Here is a 17,532-nt window from a genome sequence, read left to right as displayed (position 1 = left end):
CAATGATATGCCCAGTGCCCACCCACTCCAACCCAAGGGAGTCAGGATGATATTGGCAGATTCCGCTGGATACTTATAGGATTATATGGATTATTGTGCAACATTACACAGTACCTTCACACCGAGGAACTGCTGCATTCCACACTACRTTTCCATCCTGAATGATGCAGGTTATGGACTCAGACCCATGGGTTTTGATGAAGCCTTCATCACATGTGAAGAGCACGGAGCTCCCCAACAAGAAGTGTTCCCCATTCCGCTGGCCATTGACAGGGATGCCGGGGTCGTGGCATTCATTCTGACCAAACGCTAGAGAGGGAAAAAAAAMTGGTTTCAGTGTTTTTCAGTGATTTCAGTGTTTTCTGTACTATTGTTTTTAATCAATAAGAAGATATCAAACTGGATTCGGTGCCACATTTAACTTGTGTGTCTTATCCCAGAGAACACAATGAGAACCTGGTTAATTATTTAGGAATTGAGAATAGATGCTAATGAGGCAACAACATGAACACAGCACAGTGGCAAAGACTGATGCCATGAAGGCAACACGTCCATTTCCCTGCCTCATTGTCAATACACTTCTGCTCGCTGATAGTCACTTCCCATGCCAGATTGGAAGACATGTCCCTCTCCTCCTAACACGGTGACACCAGTTCTTTCGAGCTATTGAGTTGCCACACCACAGGCTCCCCCGCCATCCCCATCACATGGCTGACACCTCCCGCCAAAAACAACTCCCTGTCTTAGCCAATCGTGACAGGAGAGTCCAGCGGGTGCAGGCAGAGGTTTCATGCCCASAGGAGGCACAGGGGCATGTGCCCCATCAGATTWTTTGTAAATTATGCTAGMTTTTTTTGTTGGTAATACTACTAGCCTAAAGTTGGCTTTAGCTAGCCCAGATAGGTTCCCAATCTCCCAATGTCATAACAAGCTACCAAGAAGCCATTTCAGGCTATCAATCAAGTTAGAGTAGCTAGCTTGTCTAACTATCTTAGCTGGCATGCCTGCTGGCAAGGTTGGTAGACTTTAAATAAGAAAGCAATAACTTAATGTACTGAATAAGACTCACATTCTTTTCTATATTTTACCCAGATTTTAGCAGAGWTGCAGAGAAGCATTTTTAGTTTCTTTAAAAAAAGAACCACCAGTCAGGAGAATACAGACAGCTCAAGAGGTATGCTTAGATTTGCAGAAAAATATATATATATTTATTTTTACATATAATTAAGCATAATGATTCTGGCTCTAGATTGTAGGAAAATGCTGTTTCAGGTGTTTGAAAAATGAATAGCCCCCCTCCGGACCACCCCCCAGTCATCCTCACATGCTTTGTGACCCCTCAGATTTTTGGGGTGCATGATGCCCCTGGATGCAGATGCATAATCGAGATAACAACGGTAACAACATCCTCCTCCATTCCATTAACCTTTCCGACCACTGCAGCCTGCCTCTGTTACTCTCCCACCAAATAAATCCAGAAGCTGCGGAGGAGAGACATGTCTCTGCATAGTCTCCCCGGCCGAGAGTTCAAGAAGAGAATGTGTCCTAGAGATAGCAAACAGGAACTGGGGACAGCAATACTCAAACCTAATTTCAGCTCAGTGTGGCACAAGCATAATTCCATTAACACTGGGTACAGCTGGATCAGTTCAATATTTTTCTGCTACAGAGTGTGTCTATTTYGAGGCAAAGGACATGAACACACCTCTACCATTGCTGTTTCCTGTTTCATGATAATGTCTCTAAATTATCAGCAAAAAAGGGTAAATAGATCATGTTTACCTTCAAGGTTCGGAATTRCCTTGCAGTATTATTGTTTTTCTTATCTCGTGTTTACAGATACAAAATGTTGGAGGCCAACTGGTATACACATTTGCATTAAAATATGCATTAAAATGTTAGGATTGTAAATTATTAAAATTACAAACATTCCCAAGGCCCCTTTAAATGGTGTAGTATTGAGAARGGGAGAAATTTGAATTAAATTTGTCATAATGTCATCGGTGTGAAATYATTTCATTGAAATCATGGGTAAGTAAGTAGGAAAAGGGATGCATTACTTCTTGACCAATATCTTGACCAGTTAATCACATATGATATAACTAATAATAATTAAGATGGGATGTGGCTGGTTTTAATTACAGGGAAAAGATAGATTTGTCTACACAGGRAAATGTATAGTATGGCCATACAAATTCTTAAATAGAACGGTCCCACCCACTTCCAGCTAATGAGTCTCCATTCTCAGACAGGGATCCTCTAATTGAAGACAGAATTTAAAAAATATATTTTCTTTGTAAATAATTCTGWATCGTAACTTCCCTTGTAAGAGTATACTTGACTTAGCATTTGATTGAACACATATGAAGAGATACTATGGAGACCCCTTGACTCAGTATTTGTGCTACAAGCAGTTCTGAATTGCATAACAGAAGACATTGTGAAGGCCATGGATCATCAAAATATAGCTAAACCGCAAATATCTTTAGAAGGAAGGGCCATTTACTTGTATAAGTGATGTTAAATCCTTTCCCAGTGTTGGAGTGGTCAGTCTGGAACTCCAGGCGCATGATGTGTCCATTGCTGGCTATCTGAGATGGTACGTCCTTCCCGGAGAATGTGCCAAACGTGGTGGGCTCCGACATCCCATCGTCTTTCACAATGAGGTAGTCAAACTGKGGCTCTACCTCAAAGTCGCTGAAAATTAGATGAATCCTGCTCCCTGGCTCTGCGATAATGAGCCACACACAGTTCATGTTGTTCCCATACTCCTCAGGGTAGTTGGGGGAGAGGATTATTCCTGATGGGGTGGTGAAATTGAAGAAGCAGGAAACTGCAAAAATAGATAGGGGCACACACACAGATCTGCCATCATGCTTTGATGCAGCACACAGTGAGATAAATTAGCTCTTTTATAAGACATCACTGAAGACATTTTGTTTGAAATAGGTGGGATACATGCTTTCCTTTGAATTCTTCATTCTATTCACTGCACCAGGTGGAATAMTATAACCCAGTGTCATGACAGTAGAGAGGCTATCAACCAAGAGCTGCCTGCCCTTGGCTGTATAGCTGCTTAACCCTGGTGTCAGCCTTCGTGCCAGAGGGAGGGTGAACTGAAAATATTGAACTCTACTAACTAACAATACAGGCTTATCTCCAACAGCAGCTCTTACTTTAAATAAAAAAKAACTCTTAAGACCTCTGTATAGAAACTGTAAATAATAAGCTCAGTGAGCAATGTCTAAATGACAGGAGTAATGATCTTTGAATGGTATAGCTCCAGAATGGACAGYGGGGAGTGTTGACCAAGCAATGATGACAGCTTTACATGTGTCAGGGGGTATAGTCATACCACATTCCTTCRGACTGTTGGGAGTATGTAGGTGTATCAGATGGATCAATCTAAATAAGAGTGCTGTTAATTAAAGTCATACATTTTGAAATGTCATCTTACACACGCAGCTGGGTTTGTTTCCAGACCACTGGTTGTTTTGCTGGCAAGATATTGTTCTCTCGCCGACCAACTCAAAGGCCGCCTGACACTCGAACGTCAGCATGTCGCCATGTAAAAACTGCTCCCCCGATCTTCTGCCGTAGGCCGGAATGCCAGGATCCCCACATCCTCCTTTGTCGATTTCTGTAAAAATATGCAAGTGTTACCATGTTCAAGTTCATTCAATGGTTTCAATTCCTAAGTACATCTGGTTAGTTGCTCTTAGGGTTGAATGTCCTAAAACTGATATCCACTGAGCAATCTTCAGATCCTGAAAACATAACATGACAGCTTTCCTCTAACACAACATTCCTTACACAAGAATAATCATTTTAGAACCWTCAATATAATCCAATAGAGAACAAGACAGCGAGACCAATATACTGGCATGCCAACTGTTGTCTATTTCCTCTACAAGTTCAGGTGGAGGCAGCATTTTCTAGCARGAGTAAAATGACAGTGACAAATGAATGATGTTCTGGAAGAGTTCATTTTTTGTGTTAACAACCAGCATGTCAGCTCAGTAGCTATCGCTCCACTGGCCCAGCTGAGCAATAATCTACAGGGGATGAGTTTAATTCCAGCAGCACATTCAACAACCTTTGTGAGATGTTAAGTGCCGGTTAAATACCTTTGGAGCTGCCAAGAGCAATTAGTTGAGGGATCTATGCGTAGGCTCCACATTTAGGTTAAGGGCATATCAGCCCGATCRCAACCGTGATTGAGATGTAAACTGTCTTACTAAGGATTTACCATGCTCTTAAACACTAATATGTAAAAATGCCTCAAGTGGCTGTCCATCGCTGAATTTATTGTCCAATAACCTAAATTATGATGAGCTAGGAGTCAAATCAGCTGTCTAGGACATGTCTACCATTTACATGCATATTGTGGGTGAAATTACAAACAATGAAGAAATGGTAAGCAGGTGATAACATCAAAATATGTGCCATTGAGGTACACAGTGGTCTGTTTCAGAGTTAATGCAAATATTTCAGAGATGTCATAAACAACTCAAAGCATCATATCAATGTCCACAAATAACAGAGAAATTTTGGTATTTTATTTTATGCTCTCTCTGTGTCACTGTTTTCTGGGATATATACTGCATGTAAAAAAAAAATATATACAGGTGAGAACAAGTATTTGATACAAACTGCCGATTTTGCAGGTTTTCCTACTTACAAAGCAATGTAGAGTCTGTGAATTTTTCATTAGGTACACTTCAACTTGTGAGAACGAATCCTAAAACAAAAATCCAGAAAATCAACATGTATGAGTTTTAAGTTAATTAATTTAGCATTTTTATTGCATACATAATATTTGAAATCACCTACCAACCAGTAAGAATTCCGGCTCTCACAGACCGTTGTTTTCTTTAAGAAGCCCTCCTGTTCTACACTCATTACCTGTATTAACTGCACCTTTTGAACTCTTACCTGTATAAAAAGACACCTGTACCACACACTCAATCACAAACAGATTCCAACCTCTCCACAATGGCCAAGACCAGAAGCTTGTAAGACATCCAGGTGATTAAAATTGAGAGCCTCACAAGCGGTCTTTGGCTACAGACAATCGGCAAGCAGCTGGTGTGAGAAGAAAGAACTGTGGCACAATTATTAGGAAAATGAAGAAGTCAAGATGACCGGTCAAGATCACCTTGTCTGGGCTCCATGCAAGATTTCACCTCTGAGGCATCTCAATGATCCATGAGGAAGTGAGGATCAGCCCAGAACTACACGGCAGACCCGTCAATGACTTGAAGAGAAAGCTGGGACCACAGTCTCAAAGAAAAAAACCATTAGTAACCACACTACGCCGTCATGCGATTAAAATCCTGCAGCTGCACGCAAGTCCCCCTGCTCAAGCCAGTGCCATAGTCCAGCCTGTCTGAAGTTTGCCAAATGTACCATCTGATGATCCAAAGGCAAGAATGGCAGAAGGTCATGTGTCTGATGAGACAAAAATAGAAGCTTTTTGGTCTAACTCCACACCCATGTTTGGAGAAGAAGAAGAATATGAGTACAACCCCAAGAAACACCATCCCAACCGTTTGAAGCATGGAGGTGGAAACATCATTTTTTGGGATTTGCTTTTCATGCAAAGCGGGACAGAGACGACTTGCCACCGTATTGAGGGGAGGCATTGGGCCATTGTATCGCGAGATTCTGCGCCAAACAACCTCCTTCCCTCAGAAGAGCATTGGAGCAATGGATTGTACCAGTTTGGCTGGGGGTCTTCCAGCATGACAACGCAACAGCAAGCACACACACCATGCCAACTAAGAGTGCTACCGTAAGAAAGCATCTCAAGTCCTGATGCCTAGCCAGCTCTCCAGTACCTGAACCCAATAGAAAATCTTGTGAGGGAGCGAAAGTTCCGTTATTGCCAGCGACGCTCCCAAACCTGAAGATCTGAGCAAGATCGTAGGGAGGAGTGGGCCAAAATCCCTGCTGCAGTGGGCAAACCTACGTCAAAACTACAGGAAACGTATATCTCTTAATTGCAAACAAAGTTTCTGCCTACCAATATATAATTCTGCTGTTTCTATGTATCAAATACTTATGTCATGCCAATAAAATCTAATAATTACTATAAAATTCATACAAGATGTGATTTTCTGGTATTTTGTTTTAGATTCCGTCTCTCACAGTTGAAGTGTACCTATGATAAAAAATTACACAACCTCTATATGCTTTGTAAGTAGGAAAAACTGCAAAATCGGCCAGTTTAGTAATCAAATACTTGTCTACTCCCCACTGTTTAACTGTATAATATATAGAAATAAAAGAGACTGCAGTTCCACCGAATAAAGCTCAGTGAATGAAGCTCATTGTTTCCATTTTCCATAGCAACGGGTTTACTTGGCTCTGTTCTCGCATTGTAATGTATCTGGAAATTCATGACAACAAAAACACAATTTTGCTCCCTCTTAAACAGCYGCCTTGTGAGACATCCCTCAAAATACATTTTCTCACAATGAGCCTACCTTACCCTGTTGTATGACAGAAAATCAGAATCATGTCACAGAATAAATAAGAAATATGCACATAGAATKTGCTACAGGAAGGAATTAAAGAAGGAAATCAAGTACAAGTTACGGGTAAACTACAGTATTTACTAGGAGCCTCTGCCTAAAAATGCTTAGTTTGATGGTATTATGCAATTATTCTAATACTTAATCCTTAACGTTCAACATTATATGTGGCWATTTAATGATTTATATGTATCTATAGACAGTCTTTAGAACATATATTTTTTATTAGTATATCTTATCGGGATACCATGATTCTCTCCCTCTGACTGATACATGTTGCTTCATCATTTACACAAGCAATTACTTATGGGTTGTGAATGTTTCAAATAGTTCAAATGTAGGTATCACTTGGTGTTGCCAGCATTTCTCACACAGATGTAATTATATGATGCATACTACAGGTGAACAAGGCTGACTGAATACTCCCCCAGATTATATATACAGTAGACATGGACACCTACTGTACGGGGCCCCCTAAGAATAAGTCCCGCCACTTATATTCAGTGTTTTATCTGTCAAACATGGTACCTGGACAGTAGGCATTAGTGTGACATTGAGGTGGTGTCATTGTGCAGGGTTATGCATTTTGTTGAGCTGTCAATTGTGCAAACTGTCAGTGTGGCCATATAAAGTCAGGGTTGAGACTTGTGTATGAAGGGGTAATTGTAAAGTCGTGGCCAAARGTTTTGAGAATGACACAAATATTMATTTCACAAAGTTTGCTGCTTCAGTGTCTTTAGATATTTTTGTCAGATGCTACTATGGAATACTGAAGTATAATTACAAGCATTTCATAAGTGTCAAAGGCTTTTATTGACAATTACATGAAGTTGATGCAAAGAGTCAATATTTGCAGTGTTGATCCTTCTTCATCAAGACCTCTGCAATCTGCCCTGGCATGCTGTCAATTAACTTCTGGGCCACATCCTGACTGATGGCAGCCCATTCTTGCATAATCAATGCTTGGAGTTTGTCAGAATATGTGGGTTTTTGTTGTCCACCACCGATCTGAAGGAATTGACCACACGTTCCTCAATGGGATTAAGGTCTGGGGAGTTTCCTGGCCATGGACCCAAAATATTGATGTTTTTGTTCCCCGAGCCACTTAGTTAATCACTTTTTGCCTTATGGCAAGGTGCTCCATCATGCTGGAAGGGCATTGTTCGTCACCAAACTGTTTCCTGGAATGGTTGCGAGAAGTTCTCTCCGGAGGATGTGTTGGTACATTCTTTATTCATGGCTGTGTTCTTCTGAAAATTGTGAGTGAGCCACTCCTTGGATGAGAAGCAACCCCACACATGAATGGTCTCAGGATGCTTACTGTGTTGGATGACACAGGACTGATGGTAGCGCTACCTTGTTTCTCCGGACAAGCTTTTTCCGGATGCCCCAAACAATCGGAAAGGGGATTCAGAGAAAAGGACTTTACCCAGTCCCTCAGCAGTCCAATCCCTGTACCTTTTGCAGAATATCAGTCTGTCCCTGTGTTTTTCCTGGATAGAAGTGGCTTCCTTTGCTGCCCTTCTTGACACCAGGCCACTCCCAAAAGTCTTCGCCTCACGGTGCGTGCAGAATGCACTCACACCTGCCTGCTGCTATTCTGAGCAAGCTCTGGTACTGGTGTGCCCCGATCCCGCAGCTGAATAAACTTTAAGAGACGGTCTGGCGCTTGCTGACTTCTTGGGTGCCCTGAGCCTTCTTCACCACAATCTCGAACCGCTCTCCTTGAAGTTCTTCTGATGGAATCCGATAAAATGGTTGAGTTTAGGTGCAATCTTACTGGCAGCAATATCTTGCCTGTGAAGCCTTTATGTGCAAAGCAATATGACGGCACGTGTTTCTTGCAGGATAACCATGGTTGACAAGAGGGAAGGGAACAAAGCACCACCCTCCTTTTGAAGCTTCCATTCTGTTATTCGACTCAATCAGCATGACAGAGTAATCGCCAGCCTTGTCCTCGTCAACACTCACACCTGAGTTAACGAGAGAATCACTGACATGATATCAGCTGGTCCTTTTGTGGCAGGGCTGACATGCAGTGGAAATGTTTTTAGGGGATTCGGTTCATTTGCATGGCAAAGACGGACTTTGCAATTAATTGCAATTCATCTGATCACTCTTCATAACATTCTGAGTATATGACAATTGCCCAATCATCACAAAACTGAGGTAGCAGACTTTGAATTTTTTTATATTTGTGTCATTCTCAAACTTTTGGCCATGTCATAAATGTCTAAATGGAAAGTTGATGGTGGTGACAACAGACTTTCTGTACAATGTTTCCACACAAAATATTTTATTGAATAGGGGCCTAAGTAAACTGTACTTCCACCTAGCAGGTGAGTTGAATGGAAAGCATCTTCTAAAGCAAACCGTGTCCCCACAGTATGTATCAGCAACCCAAATCTCTTCTACTCTCACAGCATGACACTACTTTAATGTGGGTTTGACTTTGCCAGAGTGGCACACTGTGCCCAGTCAACACATGACTTATTAGTGCAAGTTCATTGCTATTCATCAGTTGGAAGGAATTAGACCGACCATCTGATACTGGAAATGAATTACCGTTTATGCTGGTGGAAGCAAATTCTGCACATTAGTGTTTATTGAAACAGATGCTTATATATTTTCATAGAACTTTGCTTTGATGTTATTTGGTAGCCTATCCAAAACCAGCCAGTGCATTTCATTTGGATAACTCTAACATATCAGTGTCTGTGTCGAGCACATATGCTGACCCATTTGCTTTAATCTTTTGCTGAATCTATAGAATTGATGACTTGGCTAGGCATACAGTGAACATTCTACAGGGTGTAAATAAATGCACATATAGTTGCYTAGTCAAAAGGACATGCTGGGCAGACCAACACATATCTTACATATCAGATTTKATGTATGCGGAAAAGTGGCACCAACTATGAGACTCAAATAAGCATGACCTCAACATGAAATCAGAAATGTACAGGGTTTAAATCCAGACCCAATCCATTTTTTTGGCAGACATTTGTATATGTTCTCAAAGAGAATGGGAAGCATACCTTCATATAGGGCCTTGAACCCTTGGGACCCGATGGTGTCATCAGACTGGAGATGTAGCCACATCTGGTTGCTCATACTGACTATCAGGTCAGGAACACTGGACCCTGTCAGCCTGAAACACATCACATGGAACTCAATGATTCATTGTCTCTAACTCACATCAGAAGCTCAATTTATTGTTTTTATGCTCCAAAAGCTTTGACCAGTATTTTCAAGTAAGGGTTAAATGTGTATTAATTATATGACAATTATGTTCAATGTATTATCTGAATAAATGCACAATATAATGTCCTATTTCATCTGTGTAGACTAGAGCATGCAGTAGTAGTTCTGTGCAACTTAAAAAATCCCACAGAGAATGCTGGAGGGATAGTTTGAGATATTAAATGATAAATTCAGAGCATCTGCAGAGTACTCACACATAGAGCACTCTCCTGGCATCGCCAATTTTCCCTCCGTCCCCCACTGTTAGCGTGTCATATCCTCTCTCAAGATCAAACTCCTCAAAGGCAAGCTTAATAACCTGCTCAAAAAAGGATAAATGTTCCATTGGTTCAAGGACAGCCACGATAGCATGGCCATAAACAATTTTGCAATTGTACTATTTATACAATGCTTCGTTTGCTTTATTTTCCTAGAAAATTTATAAATTAAAAGCCTTGGGTCGGAATTCAATCATAACAAATTGACTTTCAAATCATGCAAAAAGTAAACAATCCATATCTGTGTCAACTGTGGTTGGGATTTAAACAAATATTTAAAATACGTGTGGTTTTGCATCAAAAGTGTAATGCACTATGATTGAATTATAACCATAGATCCCATACAATAATAATGAGTCTTTTAGCATGTAATGTATAAAAACATCATGGTACTCTATGATATGCATCATGGCAAAACATAGCTTAGTCATATGAGAGCTTCAAAAGACAGCAACATTTCAGCTGTTGAAGCTCTATCATTTCAAACACGTCTTTTGGGAGTGCTGTGATGACTGATTATCATTGCATAGTATGTGTAAAAAGCAACCCTGCCACTGCTACCAGGGAAGCTGAAATAATGAAACCATGAAATACATTTACAAATTATTTTGGGGTAGCAATAACATGATGAAATGCAAAAGAGCAGTTCAAGTATTTGCAATGCCTGGGCACAAACAAAGCCTTGAGAAAAAAAGATGCCTCCACATTTGATGCCTGTACAGGATGAAAGGCAATTAAAAGAAAATTGGATTTCAGCGGAGATTGCTTGAAGGGAAGAAATAAAGCTTAATTAGGACAAACCCATTATCACCATCCTAAAATTCTCTCATTTGGGCAATTAAATAACCATTATTCCCATCCATATTTTTTTATTCTGAAACTTGAAGCACAAATATATTACCTGTGTAGGTTGGGCAATCCTCACTGAAATGTGTATTAGCAAGCCAAAGGGCCAAAAGTGAATGATCAATGTGAGARCCTAAACCCTTGAGTACAAGTTCACTGAAAGCCAGTTTACTATTCAGGAGCCTCTGATAACTCACCATGYCATGTACAGTGCCTTCAGAAAGTAGTCATACCCCTTGACTTAATCCTCATTTTGTTGTTTTACAGCCTGAATTYAAAATTGATTAAATATTTTTTTCTTACCCATCTACACACACTATCCCATAATGACAACGTATTTCAAGAAATGTTTGCAAATGTATTTTTAAAAAGTTTTACCGAAATATGTAATTTACATTCACACACCTGAGTCAATACTTTGTAGAATCACCTTTAGCGCCGATTACAGCTGTGTGTCATTTTGGCTAAGTATCTAAGAGCTTTGCTCACCTGRATTGTACAATATGCCCATTATTCTTTAAAATATTCTTCAAGCTCTGTCAAGTTGATTGTTGATCATTGCTAGACAGCCATTTTCAAGTCWTGCCATAGATTTTCAAGACGGTTTAAGTCAAAACCTTAACTAGGCCACTCAGGAACATTCAATGTCATCTTGGTAACCAACTCCAGTGTAGATTTGGTCTTGTGTTTTAGGTTAAATCTCCTGCTGAAAGGTGAATTCTTCTMCCAGTGTCTGTTGGAAAGCAGACTGAACCAGGTTTCTCTCTAGGATTTTGCCTGTGCTTATATCTGTATCCACCCCCCCTAAAATCTCCCTAGTCCTTGCCAATGACAAGCATCCCCCATATACTACAGACCACTGCGACCTGTACGCTCGTTGGCTGGCCCTCGCTTCATACTCGTCGCCAAACCCACTGGCTCCAGGTCATCTACAAGACCCTGCCAGGTAAAGTCCCCCCTTATCTCAGCTCGCTGGTCACCATAGCAGCACCCACCTGTAGCACGCGCTCCAGCAGGTATATCTCTCTGGTCACCCCCAAAGCCAATTCCTCCTTTGGCCGCCTCTCCTTCCAGTTCTCTGCTGCCAATGACTGGAACGAACTACAAAAATCTCTGAAACTGGAAACACTTATCTCCCTGACTAGCTTTAAGCACCAGCTGTCAGAGCAGCTCACAGATTACTGCACCTGTACATAGCCCATCTATAATTTATCCCAAACAACTACCTCTTCCCCTACTGTATTTATTTATTTATTTTGCTCCTTTGCACCCCATTATTTCTATTTCTACTTTGCACATTCTTCTACTGCAAATCTACCATTCCAGTGTTTTACTTGCTATATTGTATTTACCTCGCCACCATGGCCTTTTTTTGCCTTTACCTCCCTTATCTCACCTCATTTGCTCACATTGTATATAGACTTATTTTTCTACTGTATTATTGACTGTATGTTTGTTTTACTCCATGTGTAACTCTGTGTTGTTGTATGTATCGAACTGCTTTGCTTTATCTTGGCCAGGTCCCAATTGGAAATGAGAACCTGTTCTCAAATTGCCTGGTTAATAAATCTGGTTAAATAAAGGTGAAACTTTTTTTTTTTTAAATACCCATAACATGATGCAGCCACCACCATGCTTGAAAATATGAAGAACGGTACTCAGTGATGTGTTGTGTTGGTTTTGCCCAAAACTTGTATTCAGGACAAAAAGTAMATTTCTTTGCCACATGTTGCAGTATTACTTATTAAGAGCCTTGTCGCAAACAGGATGCAAATATATKTTTTATTCTGTACAGGCTTCCTTCTTTTCACTCTGTCATTTAGATTAGTATTGTGGAGTAACTACAATGYTGTTGAGCCATCCTCAGTTCTCCTATCACAATCATTMAACTCTGTAACTCTTTTAAATTCACCATGGTGAWATCCCTTCCTCTCAGGCAACTGAGTTAGGAAGGACGCCTGTATCTTTTAGTGACTGGGCGTATTGATACACCATACACAGCCTAATKTATAACCTCACCATGCTCAAAGGGATATTCAACATCTGCCTTTTTTTAACACATTTACCAATCACTGCCCTTCTTTGTGAGGCATTGAAAAATCTCCCTGGTCTTTGTGGTTGAATCTGTGGTTGAAATTCACTACTCAATTGAGGAAACTCATCTGTAAGTTTCCTCAATTGAGTAGTGAATTTCAACCACAGATTCAACCACAAAGACCAGGGAGATTTTTGTGGGGTACAGAGATGGGGTAGTCATTCAAAAATCATGTTAACCACAATTATTGAACACAGAATAAGTCSATGCAATTTATTATGTGATTTGTGAAGCACATTTTTACTCCTGAACTTATTTAGGCTTGCCATAACAAATGGGTTGAATACTTATTGACTGAAGACATTTCAGCTTTAAATTTTTTATTAATTTCAAAAAAATTCTGCTAAAAAAAATCACTTGGACATTATGTGGTATTGTGTGTAGATCAGTGACACAAAATCTCAGGCTGTAACACAACAAAATGTGGAAAAAGTAAAGTGGTATGAATACTTTCTGAAGACACTGTACTCTCAACTCTTTGCAGAGATTAATGATAACAATAGCTCGGGGCAAGATCTAACACACACATTTTCCCTCAATGACCAACGGCTACTAAACCAAGAATAATATACAGTTTAATGGAACTTAGCACAAAAATATGTAGATTTGGTGAATGTGTGTTTAATTACACTGCTGCACCATCTGTTTGTATATCAATCGTCATGCATTGCACTTCAAAGGGCACAAAAACAATACATTGTCTAAGGATCATTGTGGCTTTGTGGCAATCCATTATCCATGAAATGTCAATCTTCTTGGCATAACACCATTGACAACTCCAATACAGCATAAGCCACCTGAGAGAAATCGCACTGCATAACCAATGTGTGCTAAGATTGAATTCCGACCTATGCTTTAATAWTAATAAAAAACAGACACATGTCCAAATACATGTAGCAATGTGATGAAGTCATGATAACTGGAACAAGCCAAAATACAAGTCGAGAGATGGACAGGGTTAAGAATAAATTAGCAATTACACAATGACCTGCCATTTACAATTACAATAGAATATGGAGAGCCTTTAATTTCTCAGTKTCACCACAATATCCATGTCCATGGTAACTCCCTAAAGCTGTGCTATAACCGTATATRCAGTATATATTGAATCAGGTGACACCTGTACTGTTGGGACATTTTACTAGCCTTCTCTTATGTCTCTGGGATAATATACCGTCAATAGAGGTAAATATATGTTGTTGGTTTTTACGCAACTGTGAGCACCTCTGAAGTTTTTGGACAAGCAATCTGTGTGGAATGTCAAACTTTGTTTCATAGTAAGCGGTTTAAGGCAATCTTAAATGAGAAGGCTACATTACCACCCTCTCAAATTACCCTGTCAAAAACCAATAGGGTTTTTACAGAAGACTTAGCAATGGARAAAACAGAACTCATAGTCTATATCAACACAATTGCATGCTGACAGCACATCTTGGTGATTGTTCCTTTAAGTGGCCTGTAGATAATATTTTAGGGCACTATTGATTCCTTTGTTTTATTCAGAACCGAAAGGCATGACAACTGGTTCAATGGTTCTGTTTTGTATTCAATTGTTGATAAGACTTCTAAAATGCTTTTAAAACCTCCCTGTGACTTTGTAGAGATTGTTGATGTTTTGTAACTCATCCAAAAGAATCAATGTCTGGTTTGAACACCTGTCCCTATACATTTTGCCCATTTTGCCCATTTTGTGTCCCAACAACATTGTTTTGTCAAAAACATCACACTATTTGTTTATAAATACTGTCAACCAGTTACATACACAAACACTAACACATCGGGGTAAATATATTCATGTGTCAATGACTATATTAATTACTGAATGGATTATACTCCTTGGGGTAACCTAGTCTGATGTATGATGGTATGCCAGGTGMCTCTGGAAAAACACAGCTCGGTTTAGAGCATAACATTGAAGTCCAATTGTGAGTTAAAACATTCAAATTATTGTATGCAAAAAATTAATTAAAATTAATCAAAACTTGCTCCAGATATGAACATAGTTGTTTGAGGTGYAATTTACAAAATGGAATATTCCCTACAAACAACAGTGTTATCTTGAAAGAGGGTCAACTGGTGGGCATTTTCAGAACCTGGACGGTTCATTGAACTGTGGACATCTAGACCTATCCTATACATACACYTGTGTAATCAATGTAACACATTATGGTTGGCTTATGATCACAAATCAACTAGGGATCTGATGAGGCAGCACTACTTGTAATACTTAATGTCAGAAAATATTAGCTGGAGAACAGATCGGAAGAAAGAAACATTTTATGAGGTTGTTCATACTCTGTCCTGCTCATACTTTGAAAGCAATCCTTCCTCCAATTAGATGGAGAACATAATTCCTAAGCCCAAAACTTGAGTATCATATCTTCCCAAACTAGCAACAAAAGCCACAGAATGGACGTTCATTAGAGCTGAATGACAGCTACTATGTCAGTGACGTCCATGTGTTCTAAAAAGAACTCACTGGTTTGTTTTCAAAACCCAAGTTTTCCACCAAGATAAATKCTCATGTTTGAATAATGGCATGCAACAAATTAGAGAAGGAAATAATGAAAACTTGACTTACACAGCAAGTAATTTAAAAAGGGCACTTGCTTCTTGCAATAAATATAGATAAAAACAACTTTCAGAAGAGTCATTTTATTACAAAACAGACTACTTTAAGATAATTCTATCCTATACTACCTGCAAAATTAATTGAGAATAGGCTTAAAGAAAAGGAACAAACAGGAGACAGACAGGAACATTTGCCACAACCCCAGCCATTGGAAGACAAGTTTGAACCCATTTAATGAATCAAAATCTCTAAGGACCATGTACTTGGTGCAAGATACACTATATATACAAAAGCATGTGGACACCCTTTCAAATGAGTGGATTCAGATATTTCAGCCACCCCCATTGCTGACAGGTGTAAAAAAATCAAGCACACAGCCATGCAATCTCCATAGACAAGCATTGGCAGTTGATTGGCCTTACTGAAGAGCTCAGTGACTTTCAACGTGGCACCGTCATAGGATGCCACCTTTCCAACAATTCAGTTTGTCAAGTGTTGAAGTGGAAACGTCTAGGAGCAACAACGGCTCAGCCGCAAAGTGGTAGGCCACACAGAACAGGACCGCYGAGTGCTGAAGCGCATAGCGCGTACACATTTTCTGTTCACTCACTACCGAGTTCCAAACTGCCTCTGGAAGCAACGTCAGCACAAGAGCTTCATGAAATGGGTTTCCACAGCCGAGCAGTCGCACACRAGCCTAAGATCACCATGCACAATGCTAAGCGTTGACTGGAGTGGTGTTAAGCTCAACGCCATTGGACTCTGGAGCACTGGAAACGCATTCTCTGGAGTGATGAATCATGCCTAACCATCTGGCAGTCTAACGTACGAATCTGGGTTTGGCAGATGCCAGGAGAACRCTATCTGCCCTAATGCATAGTGCCAACTGTAAAGGGACTAATGGACTAATACAAAAATAAATGTATCTTTCCTCTCTCTGTGTTTCACAATTTTCCTTCAGTCGCAAGAGGCTGAATGTATCTCACAGGAGAAAGCAACCGAGCAAGCAAAATAGCGCCCCTCTGTCTCTCTATGTGTAGGCCATCTATCTGATGCTGTCTGGTCCAAACGAGTATGGCATTGTTGCCGACTCTAGCATTGAAGGCAAAGGAAGCCAGCAACTATCTGGCCTCCCTTGACAAAAAAAGTATAAAAAATGTGCCAATCAGAGTTGAGCTAAACTAAGCGAGCTCAACTGTGAATGGTCCTGGCGCACCAAAGAAAAGTGTCAAGGGAGGCCAGCTTGGATTTGGCGTCACTCCTATCAAATCCCATTGAGAGTATATGYCATTGACAGAAAAACTTGAATTGTTGCATCTATTTGTGTTGTTGTCCTTCGGTGGCTAGCTAGCCAGCTAGCTAAAATTGGCACTTTCCTAAATTAGCCATGGATGGAGATAGGGATTTGGACTTGTGGTTTTACTTAAATCTCCATACTGGCCAATGATTATAACAGCAATTCTGATCCAGCCATTAATTCACACATTGTTGTRCCCCTGGCCTGAGAGGATGGAAGTTCAATATGTAGCTAGATGTAGAAGACTCATGTTAACTAGCTAACGTTGCCCATGAATGGAAGTTAGGCTAGAGAGCAAGCTATTTAGCCAGGTAGCCTAGGACAACGAAAAATAAAAGCATGTACTGTATGACAAAGTGATAGACTGCTTCGTCAACATSAAAGAGAGGAGGATGGAATAGGTTAGGCAGCTCCTGTTTCTTTGGGACTTGCGGTAACTCTCTGTGGTTCTAAATCAAAAGTTGTTTAGTGGTCCGAAAAGTTCGGAAACATTAACTTGCTTGACCATGCTGTAGGTCATGTAACTATCTGTTACTGYACRTGCAATATRCTTTGTGGACTTAGGTTGCTATCCGGTTTTGTGATAAAGCAAAGGTGTTGTTGAATTCATTCTGCCACTGTGTCTTCTTATTGTTTCGGCCTTTAGGCCCATATATCAKGTTCGC

At 40.2% G+C, this 17,532-nt stretch overlaps 1 protein-coding gene across 1 annotated transcript in view; it reads right to left on the bottom strand.

Moving 5' to 3' along the window:
• LOC111977959 (CUB and sushi domain-containing protein 1-like) overlaps positions 1-17,532 on the bottom strand; it is a 638,095-nt gene that overhangs the window by 157,916 nt on the left and 462,647 nt on the right. Inside the window, exons 11-15 of the mRNA XM_070448606.1 lie at positions 9,995-10,098; positions 9,575-9,687; positions 3,458-3,640; positions 2,507-2,833; positions 115-309 (exon numbers count right to left, since the gene is read on the bottom strand). Of these exons, the coding sequence (XP_070304707.1) occupies positions 115-309; positions 2,507-2,833; positions 3,458-3,640; positions 9,575-9,687; positions 9,995-10,098 (922 nt within the window). The remainder of the gene's footprint in view (positions 1-114; positions 310-2,506; positions 2,834-3,457; positions 3,641-9,574; positions 9,688-9,994; positions 10,099-17,532) is intronic.

The sequence above is a fragment of the Salvelinus sp. IW2-2015 genome, linkage group LG18, assembly GCF_002910315.2.
Source record: "Salvelinus sp. IW2-2015 linkage group LG18, ASM291031v2, whole genome shotgun sequence".
In the NCBI taxonomy this organism is placed as follows: Eukaryota; Metazoa; Chordata; class Actinopteri; order Salmoniformes; family Salmonidae; genus Salvelinus; species Salvelinus sp. IW2-2015.
This window is presented reverse-complemented; position numbering and strand designations above follow the sequence as displayed.